The 24,359-nt window shown below is 37.4% G+C and overlaps 1 protein-coding gene and 1 pseudogene across 2 annotated transcripts; one reads left to right on the top strand and one right to left on the bottom strand.

Moving 5' to 3' along the window:
* The first annotated feature begins 13,551 nt into the window (after positions 1-13,551).
* Positions 13,552-15,652, top strand: LOC149805023 (uncharacterized). 2 transcript variants are annotated; one of them, XM_089946577.1, is made up of 3 exons: positions 13,552-13,767; positions 14,091-14,253; positions 14,514-15,652. In XM_089946577.1, exons 1-3 carry the CDS (start codon positions 13,584-13,586, stop codon positions 14,956-14,958), a joined length of 792 nt encoding a protein of 263 aa, XP_089802703.1. In that variant the 5' UTR covers positions 13,552-13,583; the 3' UTR covers positions 14,959-15,652. The 2 variants fall into 2 exon arrangements, with proteins under 2 accessions (XP_089802703.1, XP_089802695.1); XM_089946569.1 differs by having other exon boundaries at positions 14,025-14,253.
* On the bottom strand, positions 15,205-19,807 carry LOC149805022 (uncharacterized; annotated as a pseudogene).
* Between the last annotated feature and the right edge of the window lie 4,552 nt (positions 19,808-24,359).

Below are 24,359 nucleotides of genomic sequence, written 5' to 3'. Positions count from 1 at the left end.
TATGGGTCTAACTTTTTAAATTTAACATTAAAATGTCCGATCTACCCTCCCTCAACGTTACTCTATCACTGTGTGGGCTGGTAAGGCAAAAGACTAATCGACTAATAAAGAAACATAGGGATGGACAATTAATGAATACTCCCCAACCCCACAACTCTCTCTCTCTCTCTCTCTCTCTCTCTCTCTCTCTCTCTCACGTAGTCAAACGAAGTAATGGAAAGAGGAAAGTTATAAATGTAGGTTAGAAGCAATTGTATGGTTGGTAGCAGTGTTAATTAAATCATAATAAATACTTTGATGAACTGAAAATACAGTTAAAGGTTTGAATTAGCTCTAACCGGTTATTCATTTCCCTTAGTTTATATTTCTAACTCGTTTAAAATATGCTTGCCGGTTCGGGAGAACCAGCGTGTTCAGTATTAAAGTAGTTAACAACGTAGTAATATATTAACTTCATTTAAACCATCTTTCTTCAATTCATAAGTGTCTTATATTTATTTGATCGATATGAATGAAAACAGAAGTTCAAAAACTTAAATAAGCAACTTATAAAATTGCAATGGCGATTGCGATTATTCGCAAAATGTTAAGAACTACATTTCGTAGCAGACACACTGGACATGATTGTGCAAGGTTTATTCATTCCGTCGGTACATAGTTCCTTGTAGTCGATCTTAAAAGCTTTGGAAATGCAAGTATGTGTATTCGTACGTGATATAATTGAAATATAGGTATTGCATGTTTGCTGTATCTTTGATATACCACTCATTGTATACATTTTTCATTATAAGGAAAAACGGAAAATACATACATACATACATACATACATACATACGCACGCACACAAACATACACACACACATTCATACATACATACATACATACATACATACATACATACATACATACATACATACATACATACATACATACGACTTAAGAAGGATTTCCAAGGAATTTATAAGATCAATAACGAGAAGCAAGCTATTATTTTCTTTTATATCGTACATTTTATTGTAATACTACTATCTTGTACCATTCTCATTCACCCCGCCTCTTGCTTATGTATGCGCAGGAAGTGGAAAGAGAACAATATATAATAGATAATTATATAGTATTGTCGTTTACATTGTTGTCTTTATGTCATAACTGCTGTATAAACAAATATCCTTTTATAGACAACCTATCTCTTGATAGAAGCTGGGAAACAAAGTCCAAAATTGTCGAGCATGCTGTTCACGTTGCATTGTTCGTTACGTTTAAATGATGCCACTATTAAAGAAAATCTTTAGTGTATGAAGCTGAGAGAAATATTCTAATAGGAAACTCCTTTACAAAATAAAAACAACCTAACATAACCGTGTCAAATAAAACAAATCTAATCAAGAATATACTCGTATTCGAATAGAGTACTCACCCTTTCTCGCTCGTTCACGCACGCGCATATACACACTCATGTATACATACACATTTTGTAAGCGACTCAAGAGGAAAAATTAAGATGTTAAGTCTAAAATGTTTTACTAATCTTCAAATCTATCTTTAATAAGTCCATTGTTCTTTTGTTTTCTTGTTTTAACTTTCATACTGCACTTTAATTGTAAACGTGAAAAGTAGAAATACCCCCCCCCCAAAAAAGAAATACTTGAGATATTATGGCAGATATATAACTAACGTGTTTAATCATTTGCATTACTTGTTTCGTGCAAGCAGTTGTAAATTGCATTAATCAGCATTATATTAATTAAATGAGAAATTATGACATATACCTCCATTCTTCATACCTAAAAATGAATATCCGAATCCCCACGAACTTATCTGTGGCCCACGTGACTAGACGTCAGCTCTTTTTTCTCCTTAGAGACAAGCGCCTGTAAGACGCACATCTCAATGGATGCGAAGCCAGTCTTCTGCAAGTAAATAGTTAGCACGAAAAATCCCTGACCGGAAGAGTCTTAAATATTTTTCCTCGTGATTGGTTGGTCAGTAACGTCATTTGCACAACATTGATGTCATTTGTACCGTGGCTACTTTGTCAAAACGCCCCCCTCCCCACTTCCGAGAATCTACACTGATTTGGTTGATAGCATTGAAATTAATAGAGATAAAGTCCGAAATCTCTGCATTGTTTAAAGATGGAAGTTGATAGCCTGACGAACACGGTGAGCGTGACATGGTTGTCAGCTTAAGTCCGTCCGAATCCCCACCTTCACCAACACCTGGCTGATTCTTCTTCACAAAGACATGAGATCTCCTTTAATCAGATAATAGATATTGGGCACAATAGCAGTTTCCACAATGAATATTTTTCTGATTACCATTCAGCAGAGTCAAACATGAGACCAAGCTTTCTTTCCTAAAACATCTTTCCAGAAGGCTACATGTTATTTGTATGATCAATCAAAGTAAGGTGCCCCGAACATTTCCGGCTAAGAACGGGGGGGGGGGGAGATCTAAGATAAGTACGCTCACCCCAACACAAATGTTTTGACACTGTAGTGATTACATGACCGTATCTTGCATCCCCGTGTGGCGATTTACTCGTGTCTTACCACACACAACCCCTAAAACAATCAAAGTCTGCCTCGTCCAACGAAATACAGTGCCCTAGTGGCTTACCCTAAAGGACTATTGGGGTCATGTAACAAATGTTAAAATCAAATTTGTCATTTGATTATATACTCTGTGCAAGATTGAAGAAGGAAACTCGGTAGAAGATATCTACTCTTTTTGAGTAGACATCCAGAAATAGTTCAGAAGTGAAATGGAAACATTATATTGTCACAAGTGGTGAAGTCAAGAGTGACACCATAAATTGTTAAACTTCACTAGCGTACTTTTACCTAATATCTACCATTAAAATCTGGGATTATATTTTTAGATTATAATTATTAGACATAAACCGCCGATTTGCATGGAGGTGTTCTCCATTTAGTGCTAATGCAATTCACAGCTCCAACCTACAAATATACTATCCACACACGGAAAGGAGCAAACACAAACACAAATATACTATCCACACCCGAGAAGGAGCACACACACAAAAAATAATAATAAAATATACTATCCATACACGAGAAGGAGAAAAACAAACCCTTACTATACTATCCACAAAACAAAATATATTATCCACACCCGAGAAGGAGAACAATAAACCATGGCTATACTATTCACAAAACCATAATATACTATCCACACCTGGGAAGGAGCAATAAAAAAAAAACGAAATATACTATCCACACACGAAAACGAGAAAAACAAACCCTTACTATACTATCCACAGAACCAAAATATATTATCCACACACGAGAAGGAGATTAACAAACTCAAATATACCATCCACACAGAGGGGAAGTGGAAAAACCCACACTCTACTATCCACACAACATACGCAAATGCTTACAAACCCCAAAAATCTGCTATCTACACAAACATATGCTCACTTATACGTATGCGCGCTTATGCAAACACACGCTCTACTATTCACACAAACGTACGTGAACTCTCTCTCTCCCTCTCTCTCTCTCTCTCTCACACACACACACACACACACACACACACACACACACACCAGTAAAAAGAGTGAGTGTTTATAATCACACTACTCCTCATTTACACAAATTGGCAACTTCAATAGTCTAGAGATTTGTTTATCCCTGAGAAGGGTTGTTTTTTGAACTCCAGATGTGCCTGTTAGTGATAACATCTCCCAGGCCCTGCCCCCTCCCCCCACACACACATCGCCTACTCCAGTCGTTCTCCAAATTCACCGTTCTGGTTGGGAGCGCCGAGGGAGGTTGATTTTATTCACTCTCCCATTTTCACTTTCAGGGATAGTGAAGACTTTCCTATGTCTTCTCATATTCCACACTCTTGGATGTTGGGGTCTCCTTATATCCTCCGCACGCACCTGTACTGCTACTGGCTGTGGTGCTGGTAGCGGATGCCGTGGTGGTTGTGGCTGTGGTGTTTGTTGCTGTGGAGGCGTCCTCGCCTCAGGCTTGACCTCACACACGGGCCTCATCATTACGCGAAGTATGATAGTAGTTTTCTTTTCCTCCTCTTCTTTCTTTGTTCTCGCATCCTCTTCTTGTTCTAGTCTGGCATATTCAGATATGGCCTCCATAGCCAGCTCATTATTGCGCCCAGTGGCATGCTGCAGGTGCATCTGAAGTTCAAAATTTTTAAAGCGATTCTGCTGCTCATTCTTCACAGTTACAACGAATATAAAATTATAGACGCTTATGTAAACTAGTACTTTTGCGTCTTGTTAATGCCTGACGACCAGGCTATTTAATTGGTCGGGTTTGTAGGAATGAAGCCACTACATACCCGTGTTTGTGTGCGATGGCCGCACTATTTAATTATAATGTATGAGCGTGGCAAAGGAGGGAAGACATATATCCAGGAGGCGCCCGACGTCACAGGTCCATGTTGTGAGAAACGCCAAAGCCTATTTGTTCAAATTTAGTCCAGTTGTACTAGTGGACGTTGAATATACCAATGTTGTGTTAGCCACAGTAATTAACCTAATCTTCGAAGTTATTAAATTTTGATTTACCTTTGACTTGTAGTAGTTTTTGTTTTCTTTTTGTTTTTGTACAGAGTGTACTTTCATATATATATAACAAAAAAATAAAGAAATTAAGAAAATGATGACAATATGTTAAGTGTTTGTCACCCGGTAATTTTAGTTCTTGTATTGTAATTTAGGTTTTGAATTTTGATGGCGGTGTCCAAAAATGATCATATTGAATTAGGGCCAGAAAAAAATGGCGTTTCTAAAGAGTTCTCCATTAGCCAACAATGAGAGCTCCTATTGAGGTAATTGATATATGTCTGTGTTTTCCTTCCCTCGTTGTTGTGAGTTGTTGATTTTTCCTGCTGGATTCCTCTTCTACTGTTCGTTGTTGTTAACTGCCACACAACCACCAACTAACATCTTAATTAACATTGTGCCTGAAGTCCTATTTTATGACATATATATATATATATATATATATATATATATATATATATATATATATATATATATATATATATATATATATATATATATATATATATATATATATTCTTTTTGTTTTCTTTGTTTCTAAGAATAAGTATGTCAGCACTTGGTCTGAAGGAAGTTCTGTGTTCCCTGTGTAGTGCGTTGTTAATTTAAAGTTTTGTTGTGACTTTTTTTATTCCGCCTTGTGCGGAGGGTCCTGATGACTGGACTTATGTCACCTTATGTTTCTAAATTTAGGGAGTTAATTGGTGTTCTTTTCTTGTTGTTAGACCTTAGATATTATGGTTAGCATATACAAAAATGCATTTTGAGAAAGCTGGGGGGGGGGGGGGGCAGAGAAAGGAGAAACTTTGCGTATTTAGGAATTGTGCTCTTTTTCTTAATTTTTCTTTATTTTGATTTTTTTTTGCTAATTTCTTGTATATAGGTTTATAGGTGCAGGCCCCCTTGCTGAATACTCAGGTCCGGGTGGACTTATTAAAGGTGTCTGTCCTTTTTTTAGTTAAACATCCTATTAGCTGTAGTTTAAACCCGTTTATCTGTCTTTTATCTGTCTTTGATAAAGAGAGTTACCTCCCTTGTTATTTTGTTGCTTTTGGTTCCTTTGCTGGATACTCACGTCCGGGTGGACTTACCAGAGGAGCCTGTCCTCGTTGGTTAGTACCTATTGTCTATACTTTGATGTTTATTTGTTTATCCCTGTTTATTGCTTTAGGTGTATTTATTGAGTATGCAGGCACCTTTGCTGAATAATCAGGTCCTGGGGACTACTTAAAGGTGACTGGTCTCTTTATTTGGTGCCTATTTAGTAACCTATGTTTTTTTGTGTTTGTCCTGTTTCAGACCGTGAGTTCGCTTTTCAGCCAACAATTATTGCTCTTAACTCCTTTGATCATAGTTTATGATACTTGTTTATTTGTTTTAAGTATGATATTATGTTTTTGTGTGTTAGTTCTTTATTGCTGTTTGTTTTAAGATTTGGGAAGTCTGGATATTTGTAGGGGGACCCGATTTTTGTGTGTTGTTTTTGGAGTTCCATTCTGTGAGAATGGTATTGGTAGGCAATGATTAAAGACTTGCTCCAGAGTCTCTATGCTGGTGCAATGAGGACATTGGGCGTGGTTGTCAATTCCTTTGTTAAGATGTCTTCCAAAACCTTCCCTTAAGCAGGGTTTTGGCAGTTCTTTTTCTATTTATAAGTCTGATATCTGAGTTTGGTAGCGTCCTAGGTACTGCAATATGTCTATCTACATTTTTTTGCCATTGGTATAGGTGTCTGCCCTTGGTGTTGTTGTCCCATATTTGTTGCCATTTGTTGTTGATTTTTTGCGTTATTTGGCTGTATATTTCTGTTACGCTATATTGCATGGCCAAAGTAGTATTTTTTGTGAGGCTGGATTTTGCTCTTAGATATGCGTTATCATTTCCTGGTAGGTTAACGTGTGAGGGTACCCACAGGAATGTTAGTTTTTTGTTGTTTAGCTTCTATTTTCCTTATTGTTTGTAGCGCTGTTTCCATTAGGTTTGCTCTACTTTTGGATAGACCAGATTCCAGTGATTTAAGTTCACTGAGGGAGTCTGTGAAGATTACATGTTGTTTAATGGTTGAATTTGCGATCCATTTTAGTGCCTCATTTATGGCCCAGAATTTGGCTGTATAAATTGAGCAGCCGTTTGGGAGTCTTTCAACTCTTTCGATGTTATGTTCTGGTATAACCACTGCTGCTCCTGTTCTGTTAACTCTTGTGATTTGGAACCGTCTGTATAAATTTTAACATGAGTCGGGTATTCTTCCATTATAATTTTTTGTACTTCCGCTAGGAGTCCTTTTGGGTTGTCACGTTTGGACCCAAGTTTTTGTGCTGTTAGGTTGATGTTTGGGGTGCTGTTTTTCCATGGTGTCTTGTCAATTAGTTGGTGTTGTTCAGCTTGTATTCACCATTGACTTAATTCGGTACAGAGAGTGTGTACCTTGTTAGCTGCAGGTGGATTCGGAACGAGTTTTGGCCTAAATGGTATTAGGCATCTGTTGATTGTAATTTTGGTAGGGTTGTTATCCATGTGTATGGAGATGAGTTGGTTTTGGCTTCCTTGATTGTAATCCGTGTTAAAGCTTCTTTACGTTTGTATTCGAGGAAGTCTGCTGTTACTTTGGTATGTTTGAACCGATTTAGAGCTCACCACTGAAGGGATCAGACGGTTAACCAAACGTCTGGACTCCCGGACTTTAATTTCGTTATACCCGTCTAGGCGCGCTCTTGTCTAGATGGATGGTTGTCTGCCTGAAGCTGTGCACTTTTTTAATCGCCAAATCCTTCAGATATGCACGCAAGCCACAAGAATGGGAGACGAACAAATCCGACTACAGCTGCCATTCTCAACAAAGGAAAACCAGCCAAGCAGCCCGCCTAACAACACGTCCTGCAGTTATGTAACACCTTGTTTTATTTAATTCATACATACAAAGTAAGAATATTACTAAGCCTGCGGGCAATCAAAACCTCGGTGATGTTATCATACTCTTTTTACCTCAAACTAAACTCCAACTAACCATTTCTGTTAATTCACCGACTATTTTTTCAAACATGATCTAGGAATCATACTAGAATATCCTGGATTGAATCCGCACTCGATTAAGCACCATAACCGCTGTGCGATTTTCAATTAGAAGAAATAACACCGGCAAATTACACTCTTCTTTCGATATAATTCGTAACCCACTCTTGCTGTTAGCACGATTCCGAAAACAAGCACTAGGAACGAAACTAGTACGCGCCTGGACAGAATCCTTACAAAGTACAAGCTCATGTAATCTTGTAATTTTTTCTGTCAAAGGAAATCAAACAGCCCTACTTCTCCTTTTTCTTTACTAACAACATAACTGTATTTAACCCTTAAACTCTAACTAATCAACACAAAATGCATTAAGGAAAGAAACGTTAAAAATTACAAGGAGAGCAAATTACGTATAAAAAAATGACATCCCTCAATGCTTCATCCACTAAAACTCCAGTAAATCCGACAAACATAGGAAAACTTAATCTATCTCATAACCCAAACAAAAAAGAGATACACGAGGTCGAGTTGCCATTCACTTTCTCCACCCCAGATTTTCAGATTTTTAATTAATTAAAGAACAAGCGAAAAAATTGAACCCGGATTCACCAATACTATTCAATCTCTTTGACAAAACTGTGGGGGAGGAACTATTGGATGCAACCTTGCCTGTAGAGTACAAAGAACTCATAAAAACTCAATTACCTAAAAAATCACCCACCCCCAATTACATAACACTTGCGCTACCACACAGGAACAAACCCATACCAATTAGCATTGAAAACAGAACGACATGGACAGGAAATAACACAAGGGAGAACTCTTCTCATAATAGGAAACCCAAACCACACAGGTAAACAATGGCAGCGCTGTAATAGCGCCTAGGGGCTCAACCCCAATAAAGAAGCTAATCCAGGACAAAGTAAATGACCCTATATACCACAATAGTCAAACCCCAGGGCCATCCAAACCATTAACGGAACAAGACCTAATATATGACAATTGCACTAATGAAGATCATATCAAACAAATAAATCACACTACCCCTTGCATTGAAACAAAGAACAACAAAGAGGACATGAAAGGGAAGCTAAAGAAATGGGGGGGGGGGGATTGGTCTACCTAGCCCTATACTTATGAAAATAACCAATATTATTAATAGATTTAAAAAATTAAATGCGGACCCCAAACTACCGTGGGAAGAGTTTATTTTGAGAAATAGGGTAGATATATACAAAAATAACAAACTTAGAAAATTGTTAGAAAGTCCGAGGAAATTTAAAAACATCAAAGACTTATTATTAAAATTTAGGGATAGGAAGAAATTGTGGGAAACAGAAGAGAAACTTACCTACGATTGGATTAGAAATGATATAACAGGGAAATTACCATGCAAAATTGAAAAAGAGCACATTGTATGTCAATTGGAAGAGAGCATGTGGGCACTGGTCTAAACTAGGCTCCCTAAAGATTCAAAGCCTCTCCTTCCAATACATGCATGATGCATGGTTGACGGGAGAGGCTGCAGCGAGACGGCGCATGGTCAGAGTACCGCCCAAATGTCCGCTGTGTAAAATATGACTCTTTAGCGAAAGACACACACTAATACAATGCACACAGACAAAAGAACATAGAGAAAGGGTAATAGCAGAAATTAGGAAATATGACACATATAAACCTCATAATATATTATTTTTAGATGGAAATTTTAATAAAAACACATTATACAAGATCACAGAGTTTATAGTTACCACAATGAAAGCGTGTGGTCAGGTAATAATAATAGATAAGTAGTATAGGAGTCCTCCATGAGGAAAGTACAGACAACAAGGACGTTATGGGGCTATGTCACATGGCGCTACGCGAAGTGAACAGGCCCATAAAAGAGTCTGGAAAAAGAACCCTCAAATGGACAACATAATTTATAGATATACCTTCATCAGATTACCTGTACCCTTCCCTTTATTTCTTCTTCCTTTACACATACTAATATAATGCAGCTGCAATGCTGCGCCAATACCCTGAAAGGGAAGACTATTGAGAAAAAAAAATTCTCGACCCTTTGGCATATTTAAAATGGGTGGACATGCTCTAGATGGTATAACGGTACCAATTGCGCAAGTCCAGGTGGGCGGAGCTTAAGGTGTATGGAACATTGTATTCAGAATTAAAGAACAACACTAGCTGTGATTGGTGCATTATGTAAGAGTTGTACTTTCTGTTTGGCTTAAAAAAATGTTGAGCCTCTTGGCAACATGTGAGTTTGTGTTAATTTCTATCTAGATCATATTTTGTATTTTTTATGATTTTTTTAAAATATGGTACACATGGCTGAAAATGTGCTTGTTGTGACTAGATAACTCTTACCCCTGTCTAGTTCCAGTAGAGTTATCTCTCTTAAATGCAATGGAGTACCTGGTTATGTCATTGTCAAATTGACAATCTAGCATTGTTCTATATGACAGTGTGTGACATGCATGCCCAAGTAGGACAGAAAGTATATTTATTTCACAAAACATTAGCATTGAGGTATATGGAAAAACAATTGGTACCGTGATACCAGATGGGAGATATACAACAAATAAATGAAGTATAAGCCCCACCTCGGGCAAGGCCTATCCCTTCCTATCTGCGAAAGTGTTTCATCACACACATACAAACTACTAAGGTTTCAAATAGTTTCTATGAAAAACACTTTTCGCCCAAATTTCAAAATTGAATAATTTTCTCCTGATGTGATATAAACAAGGAGAAAGTCAGGACAACTGGGATTATCTAATTTGGAATAACTGCTGTCCCTACACGGAAATACAATATAGCAACCACAGACATATAAGCACATACACATAGCAAACACGGGACATAGGCGACCCTAGCAAGGTCGACAAATAAAAAGGGAAGGAATTGCGAAAGGGTAATAGAAACCACTTTCGGATGAACAACCTTGTAAATACACAAGGGAACTTAGAAATACCCCAATAGAAATTTCTAACGAAGCAACTTTCCAAAATTTCAAAAAATAACAACACAAACAACACACCTTTGGGGGTAACAAATACACAAATCTTTTATAATGCTCCGTCTGATGCCCCCCCCCCCCAAAAAAAAAAAAAAATAAAGAAAGGGAAGGGAAAAGGCACTCTTAACCCAAACAAAAAATTAACACAAAAACCCGAACCTTGGAAAAATACTTCACAACCCCCTAGCATGATAATACTCACAAATGGAAAGAAAACCATTCAACAGCCCCACACCAACACACCGATTGTCAAAACAAATTCCCCTCAGGCAAAACCAAACAATAAACCAATCAAATTTCACCCGCTGGAACTCACTCTATTCATAAAAAGTCCCTCATCAAGATTGTTAAATGTAACCACAAGTAGCATCGCAGGAGCACTTCAAAGAGTACAAAAAGGGCAATTTAGGATTATCAGACCAAAAACAGGATATATTATAATCCATTGCAATACACAATCGCAAATGGCCGAATTCTTAGAAATAGAGACAATCAACAAAATTCCAGTAATTATCGAAACACACCATAAAACTAAAAACAAAACAATTATTCCCGAGGCAATTAAACAAAAACAAACCACTCAGAAATCCACAGAGCAACCCAAAATCCCAACAACACCTAAACCCAGTTCTAACCCACTTTCATACAAAGCAATCCTTAAACTGAAAGGTAGAATTACAGAATTAAATAATGAACGATAACAACACAAATTAAATTAGGTGGGACACCCATCAACAGGGTGTTTAGGCTAAGGGATTATAAAGGGTAGGAAACGAACACAGTAGTGCTAGAATTCCAACTCCCACTCAAATCACCAATTAGACTGCACCCCTATGGTATACGATACATTATAGAACCTTTCATAAATAAACCAAGGCTGTGCAGCAACTGCCAACACTGGGGTCACTTTGCATCCAAATGTAAATTTTAAAAAAAGCTGTAAACAATGAGGGGGGGAACCATCAGGGGAAATGCAACAGAATCAAACCCAAATGCACCAATTGTAGAGGCCAACACTTACCTCAATCATTAGAATGCCCACATGCAATCAGAGAATTTTTTTTTACTGAACACATGAATGCAAATAACCTCCCTTATTTTATGGCAAAAAAAGAAATATTGGAATACAAAACCGCCCACAATATAAACATTAATACCACTAAACCAAAAACACCAAAAATGCCAATCCCACCTAAAACTGAAAGCAAACCGCAAATTAATAAAACTAAACAAACCCAACATTCAGAAAAGGTAAACCTCAACCACAGTGCAGGACAGGAAACCGTAAAAAATAACCCAGTTAAGGAAATATGGACAGTACTACTAAACAACCTGATAGTACCTGAACTCAAAACAGGACAAATAATGACTGAAATTGAAAAAATCCTGTCCAGGATATAATCAAAACAGCACCCCAACAATCAACCTTTTTTTTTTGGGCACCAGACAGATGCGCGCCCCCCCCCCCCCCCCCCCCACTCCTAGCCAAAAATGGGAAAGTGTTTTATGTATACTTGAAACCCCTTGATATGTTGCTCTGTTTATATTTTTTTTTAAAAAAAGGATTTGGATCAAAAATTTTATGTTATGAATTTTTTGACAGGGTATTTAACTCCTAGTGTTTTCTATAGGTTTGTTTCTTCCGGTTTGGTTTCTATTCACCTAAATCCGGGGTCACTCCACTATTAAGATTTTGGTGACCTTGGCTAGAGGTCTCCTATGTCCTCTGCTTGCTATCTGTGAGTATGCTATTTGTTTGTTCGTGCTATAGTGTGTCTCTGTTGGGACAGCCTTCTGAATCAAATTTGTTCCCAGTTTTCTTACCACAGTTTATAAAGAATACCTGTTAATTTTACTTGTTTTATTTGAAATTTTGAATTTTGGCGAAGTTACGGTGTACTGCTTTTTAAAGAAAAAAAATAGCTTATTGTTTTAATGCGTGCTATATGTGAGTCGTACTTCGCTTTTTTTTTGTTTGGGTCAGCATTATTTGCGGCTTTCTTTATTTCCATATACATCGCCCTTATAAGGGTTGCTGCCTTTTATAATTCCATTTTATTAAATCGAATGGTGCCAAAAGGTTGTTAATTTTCCTGAACGAGGTAGCTTATACAGTCTAACGACTGTATGGGGTTGGTATGTAGAGGGTGCTGGATATTTCTGTTTTGTTTGTCCTAATATGCCTCAAGTGGAGAATTTTCCGGACTCAACCTGGGCCTCTTCACTTCGCGTAGCCACAACAATCAACCAGCAAATAACCCACACCAATATGACTACCTACAATATAAACATAATAATATGGCAATGGAACGCCAGAGGGCTATCAGAAAACATAGATGAACTAAGAATTAAATTACCTGACTGTAAAACCTGATATAATCTGTATACTAGAGACTAAAATCACTAATAGCATCAGGTCTCTGCCAGAAATTCAGGGATACGCCCCAGGGTTTTTCCGAAATAGGATTAAAGGGCAAGGGGAGGTTTAGCAGCCTACATTAACAATAACCTACCTAAAGTAACCCCCGTCCCCATCTTATCTATGCCCAACAACAAACACTTAGTAGAAATACAATCCCTGATAATTAACATAGGCCAAAACAATATACAAATATTTAACCTCTATGACCCAGGTGGTAGCCCCAAGGACACAAACCGTAACACATGTATATTAATTAATCAAAACACGCAAGTTGATCGAATAGTCATTTGAGGAGACTTTAATGCGCATAATGAGCTATGGGGAAGCAACTGTACAGATAAACGAGGCAGGTTGGTTGAAGCATGGGCTGCTGAATCCAACCTGGCAATCCTAGACAACGGCACCAAAACTCGATTAAATCCCGAGGATTCTCGCAGTCGGATTGACGTCATCGAGTCACGTGCTCAACATAACAACTCGTCCGCCATATTTGTTTGGGGGACACTCTTGTGAACGATCTAAATTCGAAAAATTCAGTTATTATATTAGATTAATTGTTAAATTTAATTGAAATGTTTTACCAATATCAAGACCATTTGGCTTTGGACGCACAAAAGAGGTACTCGGTAAAACTGAAGTTGATTGCAATGGATATTTGTCCTTATAAGGTGCCCGCTGATACCTGGATCAATGACCCGAAACAATGGCCAGCTACTGAATACCACGATGTTTATAACTACCTGATTAAACATCCACGTAAGTATTTATTTGACGGGTGAATTAACGTGTTTCTTTGAATGTAAATAATAATATTATTAAATGTTGCAAATAACGGTAAACTACAATAAATTGATGCTTGTAAATCCCATGTTGACAAAGCTAGTAGTGTAAGAATTTGCAGAATAAAAAGAAGGCATAGTCTATGTATCTTTTACATTTTCATTTAATAGATTCAACTAATTGTTGTTACATAATTATTCAGATTTAAAACAACTTATCATTTTCATTTACAGGTATTTATTCTGCTGAGGCAATGGAGAACTATAGGTCTCTAGAGGCACACATTTTTTTTGTGTCAGGCTGGGTTCAGACTGTTTTCCACATGAAGACTGACAGTGGACATTATGTTTTGAAAGCTGATGTGAATCCTTCTTGGAGAGTGACTGAAGAGCCCCACCACCCATGGGTTGCATTAAAAAAATCAGGACCTGTTATTGCAGCACATTGTAACTGTATAGCTGGGTAAGTACATGTAACTTAGTTACCATGACATAAATTTAGACAATAAGGACACTGTCACCTACTCAAACCATTTCTTTTCATTGTATACTGGAAAATCTGGGATAAACGCTGAACTCTGTAAACAGCCCAATAAATTTAAAGAAAGAATCTAAATATGTAACCTTATAGTTATACATGTGTATATTTTAAGACTATAGTTGCACCAGATTAAGTATATTATATCATGATTTTAACAAAACATTTTATTGCTTTTATTATAGGTTAGGAGAGACTTGTTCCCACATCGGTGCATTACTGTTTAAAATAGAAGCTGCAGTGCGACTGGGATATACATCGAGCACCTGCACAGACTGCCCATGTGAGTGGAATGCATGTTTTGTGAAGAAAGTAGAACCCCAAAAAATAGCTGAGATAAAATTTTATAAGACTGCTGCCAAAGAGGCCCTAAAAAAATCTAAGAAAAAGATGAGAAAGATGCCAGAACCAGCAACCGCTGAAGAGCAGAATCGATTTCTGAAATCACTGGCTAGTTTGGATGAACCTTGTGTTGGTTTGAGTGCCTTTAAAGAGTACAGTGGTCGGTTTGTTTCTCTTGGACCTGAGCCTACATCTAGTAAGTTGTCACCATCCTTCCGAAGCTTTTATTCGACAAAAAATGAGAAAATTGAAGGTGTCGATTTAAACAAGAGTGAATCGGGACAGTGACTTCATACATGAAATGGTACAAACATTGCAGGTGTTCTGGAAGAAACACATCCTTCCTGAGCTAGTCACAAGGAGATTTGAACTTAATGTTCAAGCTGAATGCAGTACTAAAGCTGACAAAGAGAACACGCCTTCTGACAGTACCAAATCCTATTGTGTATGTGAATCAAAAACCAAGTTAGATAACATGTTTGGTTGTGATCATTGTGATGAATGGTTTCATGTCAAATGCACAGGACTAAAGTGTCTGCCAACATCAAAAACTTGGTATTGTGAAGAATGCCGGAAATTGGCAAAAAAAATAATAAATGAAACAGACAACAATTTACTATGAAGGTTGTTTAATAACAATGAAGAAAACTATGATGCATGTAAATACGGTCAGCTGTGTACAAAAAGAACAACTTATGAGGCATTTCTTTTCATTTTGTCAATGAATTTCAATGCATTCAACGTGATTAATGTATTGACATAATAAAACAGCTTAACGTAGTAATTTACATATATGAGTTGTGTTTAATGATAAAAATATTGCATTAAAATACATTTCTGCAATATTTGTGTCACAATATACATGTACATGTAAATAATAATTGTCATGGATTATGTTTAAATTTTTTTTATAATGTATTTGACATGTCATCATGAAATGGAACAATTGAAAACATATATTCAAATAAAAATCTCAAACATATATTCTGTTATCCGGTTTACTCTTTAAACACAATCCCAGTCCCCAAATTAGTTAGGGCAGCACACACCTTTATTATTTTGTCACAGCTCGATAACACTGATTCAACGCTTTCATCTTTAATGCTTTTGACACATCTGATTGGTAAAGTCCCTTTCAGTACAGTAAATCTATTTTTCATCAATCCGATCACACGTTCTATATGAATACGAACAAATGAAATTTTTTTTTAGAAATTTCAACCTCTCTTGCTGGTAACTGTTTTCTTCCTTTAGTAAAAGATGGTGTAAGTAATTCTGCACTACAAATTGTGGCAAAATTATCTCTAAGTGTAAATTCTCTAACACCAAGTATCTGGTCTCCTGGCATGTGGTATTTTGGACCAATAAAGCCAGACTCGCGAACTATTTTAATGTCTGAAGCTCTGCCTCCCCATGCATTAGATATGTAACTGATGGACCCAAGAGGTGTACAATAAATAAAAACTTTATCTGTGCAGTGTTTCTTGTATGAACTATAACACTGTGCCCTTGCCAATACATTTTTGGGCACTTTAATGAATATTTCAAAACAATCTATTATTGAAGTCAGACGAGGAAATTTGGATTTGAACACTGGCGGTATTGTGCTAAATATTGTCTCTCTATCAGTCCCCTTGATCATGAATCCAATTTTGTCATGCATGAGATCAATCCATTTCCAGTAGTAGTCAATTGTTGTTGATTTGGGAGTTCCTTTTACATGTGCAAGTAACTCGAAAGACACATTATGACATAGTTTCACAAGTGTTAAAAACAGTTGTTCCTTTAGTGGCAGGTTGGCTTTATTTGACCATTTACTTGTAATACATGTACTTAAAAAGGTAAACAGCTGTAAAAAATATATCCCAGCTAATGCCTGTCATCATCTGGCAGGCATCATTGTTTCCTTCTACAGAAGCTGATGAAAGAGAGATAGCACTAATTATTTGTTCCAGACTTGATGTTTTCTGTAAGGCATCATTTCTTTCTTTTCTGAGATTGTCGATTTCCATATACAGCATTTCTCTCTCAGATTTTTCCAGTGGTTGTTTGAGACCTGAAAAATTAGAACGGAAAACTTATTTCAGATGTAGAATGTTCTTCTGCAGTATCAAGAAATTTATTGCAGAAACTCCACTTTAGTGTTGTGAACGGGTACTTAGTGAAACGAAATTGACTTCAGGGTGCGGTAGAACACGTTATATTATAAAAGATTTAATTCCATTTCGCATCATTTACGGTAAATCAGTTAACGGTTTAAATGAAGGGATATAAGTTAGAATAATACTTACCAGTAATGAAATGTGTGAACAAACGTAACAGTGTCCGGATCTTGGAGACCAGCGTTTATTTTTGTTAATACTGCCGTCAGGATTTAGTTTTGCTCTGCTGATTGCATGTAACCATCTTTCTCTTCGTGAGCATTCACTGGGTATTATATAAAACTTTAGAGCCTGATTTTTCCTCTTGTTGGAATGACAACCTGGTACACAACAGCTCTTAGGCATTTTACAATGGATATGTGATTACTTGTTTCCCCCCAAACAAATATGGCGGCCACATTGTGATGAATGTCACGTGACAATTCCCCGGGTTGTCCGACTGCAAGAATGGATCACTCTTTGCCATCAATCTCACCATATGCTCTTCAGTAATCGCACAGGTGGCCTAATGGGAGGTAGATGAAACCGATACTACTGGAAGCGACCACTTTCCATTAAAAAACACCCTTCAAATGACCGTTCAAGTAAACCCGCTTAAAACGAACCCTAAATGGAAATATGAAAAAGCGGACTGGGCACCTATAAATCACACCTAAAACAAGTAAACACAAAAAAAATTGAAAATGAAAATATAGACATCTAATACGAAAACCTCATCAACACCATTAATCAAGCAGCTACTATTAGCATACCCAAAACTAGCGGTAACCCAACCAAACAACCCGTACCGTGGTGGAATGAACAATGCAAAATAGCGCATAGGGAGAAAAAGCAGGCCCTTAACAAATTTGGAAAAACAGGAAACTCTATAGACTTTAACAACTATAAAAACAGAGAAAAGAATCTGAAACACATAATCAAACAAGTTAAAGAAAAAACCTGGCAAGAATATTGCTCCAGCATGGACATCAAAACTAGCACTAAGCAAGTTTGGGACAAAATTAGAGCAATCAGAGGGAAAAAACCTACACGGCCCCAAAGATACCTGGCGCTAACTCTAACCAGGAAAAAGCTAACTAATTAGCAACTTACTTCTCTGAAATGAGTAGCAACTCCAATCATTCCAAACGCTTCCAGCAACATAGATCCAAAGTAGAACAAGTACACAAAAACTTATTTTTAGACCTAGGACTTAAAGACTCCAACTTAAATAAAGATATAACGACCCACGAATGGGACCTAGCACTAAGGCCCAAAAAGGAAACATCACCTGGGGAGGACCAAATTGGATACATAATGTACAAAAACCTACCAAATAATATCAAACAAACCACACTCAAATTAATAAACAGAATATGGTCAACAGGCAAACTATCAAAAATATGGAAAGCTGCCGTAGTTATTCCCACCCTAAAACCTAATAAAGATCCCAATAACATTAGCTCCTACAGACCCATCTATCTAACCAACAATATATGCAAAATCATGGAAACTATAATTACCAACAGACTGAAACATCACCTAGAAAGAAAAAAAAACTGATATCGGAAAACCAATGCGGATTCAGAAACAAAAGATCCACTACGGATCAGCTTATATGATTAGAAACAACGATTCAAATGGCATTCAACTCAAAAAGAAAATCAGATAGGAACCTCATAGCGGTATTTATTGACCTAGAAAAACCATTCGATCTAGTATGGACGAAAGGCTTACTAGCCAAATTAAACCACTACGACATAACAGGCCGAATGTTCAGCTTCATTGAAAACTTCTTAAAAGACCGCAAAATAATAACCAAAGCTGGGGAAACTTACTCCGAGCTACACCCCTTGGAAAACGGAACTCCGCAAGGAAGTGTAATCAGTCCCACTCTGTTCAACCTTATGATAAATGATCTCGACAAAAACCTGGCATCCAGCCTAACTGAAATCTCGCAATTTGCGGACGACAGTAGACTATGGAGAGCAGGAAACCCCTCCAACCACAAAATAATTAATGAAATACAAACCAGTTTTAACAACATAAGGAGATGGGCTAATAAATGGGGATTTAAAATATCTCATGAGAAAACAGTAGCGGTAATCTTCACCCCCAAACGAAAAACAAACCTGCACTACCCTAAATTCACTATACAAAATCAAGAAATAAATATGTCAAAGTCACACGATTCCTGGGTATGTATTATGACGAATATCTTAACTGGGGACAACGTATAAATGAAGTAGTAAGAAGGTGTAATAAGGATCTCCACCTCCTAAAAATCCTAAAAGGTTCTAACTGGGGATCCAACCAGAAAACACTGCTAGCACTTTACAGGGCACTAATTAGATCCAAACTTGACTATGGCTGTCAAATATATAACTCAGCACCTAAGCAACACCTTAAAAAACTTGACTCTATTCAAAGAAAGGCCCTCATCACCATCACTGGGGCACTCCCCATAACATCACTGGCAGAACTCCAGGTAATAACAGGAGAACTCTCACTTCATCTCAGAAGGCAAGAACTAATTCTGAGATACGCAACCAGACTATCATCCCACTCTGGTAGCCACCCTACACAAATAGCAATAAACAAGTGCAATAAACCATTCAGCACCAAACTTAAACACCTAATCCCTACAGGCAAAATAGTGCATGAACTTACAGAGCAACTTTCCACAAAAAGCATACAATCAGAAACGAACGAATTTGTAGATGAGGCACCTTGCACAACCGAAGAACCTAAAATTAACATCTCAATTACCAAATATGGCAACAAAAAAAAAACGAACAAGAACACCAACTGCACACTATTACTCTAGAAGAAATCCATTCGAAATACCCAAACTATCTCAAAATTTACACGGATGGATAAAAAATAACAGAGCCACCAAAAACATCAGCTGTATTTGTCATTCCAGAACTAAACATCAAAATAGGAAATAGACTACCAGACCACTGCTCAATATTCACTGCAGAATTCTGGGCCATAAAGGAATCACTCAAATGGATAGAAGAAAATAACACCCCCAGAACAGTCATCATTAATGACTCGATCAGCGTCATTTCATCGATACTCAACAATAATACTAAACATAGAGAAAACTACCTAAGTCAAATCAACCTCACATTAAAAAAATTAAGCAACAACCATCAACACATAGAATTCATGTCGACTCCGTCCCACATCAACATCCCAGGAAACGACCTAGCTGATCAAACAGCCAAACAAAAACTGAATGAAACCAATTACGTACCACAAGACTACAGTGTAAGTGAAATCTATAGCCTTATCACTGCACCAATAAATAGAAAATGGCAAGAAAACTGGAATGACAACAAAAAAGGTAGAAACTATAGAACAAGATGGCCACTATCGCTTAACCGGCTTGAAGCAGCTGTTCCGTTTTTTAGTGCCGTTTTCACGATATTTGTACTTGTTGCCTATTTTCATCTTAGTTATTGTGTTCATTATGTATTGTCTGTTAAATTCGTATGTGTTTCTTCATCTCCTTGTTTTGGAAACGAGAATAATTAGACTTTTTCTCAGCTGTCTTGCTCCACTATTTTTGAACAAACCGTCATCATGTGATACTCGCCTGTCAACCCGTTTATACTACGATGGACCCTCATTAATTGCTTTAAATGTTCACTCCTTGGCTCTCCACACTACATTGTGCTCTAGACTAAACGAACTGGGACTACATTCATCATTACCTAAATGTAAACAGAAGCGAAAAAAGAAACGTCGTTTCAAAGCTGGCCGGCGTAGAACAGGAAGAAGAATTCCAGTTATCTCCATTATTTCGACACAACCATTTAAAAAAATTTCGACCGTTAATTTAGATAACCTAATTCAAATCCCAATTAATTCGTCAATTTTTATGTCAACTATCCAAGAAATACCTCTGCGCATTGCATTATTCAATGCCCATTCAGTAGGACCACCGGAAAAACGCATAGAAATAGTTAATTTTATCAACGACGAAAATGTTGACATATTATTCTTGACAGAAACATGGCTAAAAACATCAGGCGATGAGCCCAATTGTGCGGATCTAACACCCACTGGTTACTCCATCAAGTCGTTCCCCCGTAAGTCTTGCGAAGGTGGAATTGCTGTCATCACAAAGAACTCCATGATAAAACGTCTGAACTAAACCACAACCTTCAGTTTCGACCACACATCGTTTGAACTAGTCCAAACCACACTCACACTGGAGCAAAGGTCAGTACATTTTTTCTGCCTATACCGCCCTCCTCCTAGTAGAAAAAACAAGCTGGCTGACTCTCTTTTTGGAGCAGTTTCCGAATTTCCTGGACTATGGAAATTCGATAGGTGGCAACCTAATTGTTCTTGGATATTTCAACTTTCACTTTGACTGTCAAGGAAACTCAAACACATCAAAACTCCTAGATTACATTAATGTTTTCAACCTCAAACAGTCAGTTAACCAACCCACCCATAGATACGGTCACATTTTAGACTGGATTCTTCACAGACCTGATGATAACATTCTACGGTCCTCCCTGGTATCCCATGACCTTGCATCAGATCACCTCTGCATTATATGCCATCTTGACGTATCAGTCCCTAACCCTCCACCTTTATCTGCTACTAAGAGAAACCTCTGTATGATAAATAGAACCAAATTAATGCACGACATCCAAGCTAACCTAACAACTTGCTTACCTCCTACCGCAGAACAACTCGATAACTGTCTGCGTTCATTACTTGACAAGCATGCCCCAGCTACCAAGTGCAGAGTATCAATTAAAAAGTGTTCTCCATTGCATAGCAGTGTTAGGGACCAGTTTCGCACTGCTAAAAGAGACCGCCGTAAAGCTGAGAGGCTCTGGCTTTCCACCAGACTCACTATTCATAAGCAAATCTATGAAGTCGCTAAGAAGAACGTCACAGATATAGTCCATGCAGCGAAATCAGCTCACTACACTACTAAGATCATGGAAAGTTCCAGCTGCAAAGAGCTCTTCGAGATTACTAACAAGCTAATGTCAAGGAACAAATCAACACCACTTCCAACTACCTTCTCTCCAGTCGACCTTTCGGACATGTTTGCAAATTTTTTCCGTTTCAAAGTACAAACCATTAGAGATAAGCTTGACACCACAATTTCAATTGACTCGTCGTCACCATACAGTTGGGATACAGAATTTGAGTGGCAACCATTACCAGCATTTCAACCTGTCTCTATGGATTTCGTACATACAATCGTGATGAAAAGTGCACCAAAGTCATGTGAACTTGATCCAGTTCCAACATCACTGCTACTTGAGTGTTTAGATCCAGTATTGCCTTCACTAACTGATGTTATTAATACCTCTCTCTCATCTGGGGAATTCCCATCATTTTTCAAAACTGCCATCGTAAAGCCTCTGCTGAAGAAACCAACACTCGACCATAACGATTTAAAGAACTACCGCCCAGTTTCTAATCTCCCATTCATTTCAAAAATCTTAGAAAAGGTTGTTCTATCCTAGCTTGTATCTCATCTAAATTCAAACAGTCTTTTTAGCAATGTACAATCTACGTATCTACCTTGCCACAGCACTGAAACTACTCTTTTAAAAGTAGTTAATGACATTTTCTCTGCATTGGATAGCGGAAAGATTACAGTCCTCAGCCTCCTTGATTTGTCTGCAGCATTTGACACAATAGACCATGATATATTACTTCACCGTCTCCAGCATGTATTTGGCATTCATGATACAGCCTTACTGTGGCTCAAGTCCTACTTGGTCAACAGGACACATATTTTGTCTGCAAATGGAATACACTCCGACCCAGTTGATCTATGTTGTGGTGTTCCACAGGGGTCTGTTCTTGGACCTGTTCTCTTCATTCTGTACACTCAGTCGCTCTCAAGTGTCATAGATCATCACCCAGTGTCTCATCAATTGTACGCTGATGACACGCAAATATACAAAACTAGCCACCCAACTGAAGTTGATGCTACCATCCAAGGTGTAGAGAGGTGCATTTCTGATGTGAAATCATGGATGACTTGTAACAAGCTGCAGATAAATGATGATAAAACTGAGGCCATTCTGATCACAACACAAAGACTTTCTCATTTACATTCTTTACCTAAAACAATAAATATCAGCAATGCCAACATTAAATTCACACAATCAGTACGAAACCTAGGTGTTACTCTGGACAGTACTCTCACATTGCACCAACATGTCATGAATATATGCAAGGCTGTATATCTTGAGCTGAGACGCATCAGCTCAATTCGCAAATGTCTTTCAGTTGATGCTATTAAAACACTTGTGTTCATTAGTACTTTCAAGACTGGACTATTGTAACTCAATTCTGTCTGGTTCATCTCAATATCTACTCCAGAAACTTCAAAACGTTCAAAGCACAGCTGCTCGGATCATACTTAGAGTACCACGATCAGAGCACACCTCCCCGCTGCTCTGTACCCTACACTGGCTATCCATTCGATCCAGAATCAAACACAAAATTTGTTCTCTGTGCTACATTTCACTGTCGGACTCTAGTCCAACATACATATCTGACCTCACTCCTGTGTACACACCATCAAGATGCTTACACTCCTCTTCAATCGTATACTCATTATTCCAAGTATGAAAACAAAGTCACATGGACAGCGTTCTTTTGCATACCAGGGTCCAACAACGTGGAATGAATTGCCCACTAAACTTAGACACAAGACACAGTGATCACATTCAAGAGGGCTCTCAAAACTCACTTATTTCGACAGCAAGAACAAACTTGAAAACCTAATAATGTTTCCTACCTGAAATATTCTCAGCATGTTTTTTTTATTATTTTTATTTAGAATGTTTTTCTTATTTCATGTTGTTTGTTTTTGTAATAATATTATTATGTTTCTTATCTTATAGGTGTTGTCTAAAGTTGTAAAGCGCTTAGAGCTTCTAAAGATTAGGCGCTATACAAAGTCCTCATTATTATTATTATTATTATTATTATTATTATTATTATTATATAACATCATAAAAGAAGTAAGCAGAAATACGATACCAACGTTACCCAAATACGAAGAACAAACGAAAATAAATAGAATTCTATCAGGCAAACTGAGTTGGCTAGCAGCTTTGGAAAACATATAGGCCCCAAACCATACAACCCTAACTGCTATCACTGTCGGGTCCCAGAAGACCTACCAAATATTTTCAAGGTATGTCGTAAGTATAAAAAAGATAGGGAGTTATTCAAAATAGAACACACAAAAATAGGATCCCCAGACACATATCTAGAAATCCTAAACAAATCCAACCCTAACCTGAACAATACCTATAAAAAATATAATATCCTACTTACGAAAAACAGGTTTAGATAAAAAAAATATAATAGCTAACCATCAACATATCAATAAATGGTAAAATAGGAAAAAATATAGGGAAAACTCAATAGGGACCAACCAGATTGGATGTCCTTGAATCCTCTGAGAAGGTTCGATTAATCGACAAGGAATAAAAATCTGGCTCAATAATAAAGCAGACCAATTAACCTCAAATAGGGTACAAT

Source organism: Sinohyriopsis cumingii, chromosome 2, assembly GCF_028554795.1.
Source record: "Sinohyriopsis cumingii isolate HCF-2022 chromosome 2, ASM2855479v2, whole genome shotgun sequence".
Taxonomy (NCBI): Eukaryota; Metazoa; Mollusca; class Bivalvia; order Unionida; family Unionidae; genus Sinohyriopsis; species Sinohyriopsis cumingii.
This window is presented reverse-complemented; position numbering and strand designations above follow the sequence as displayed.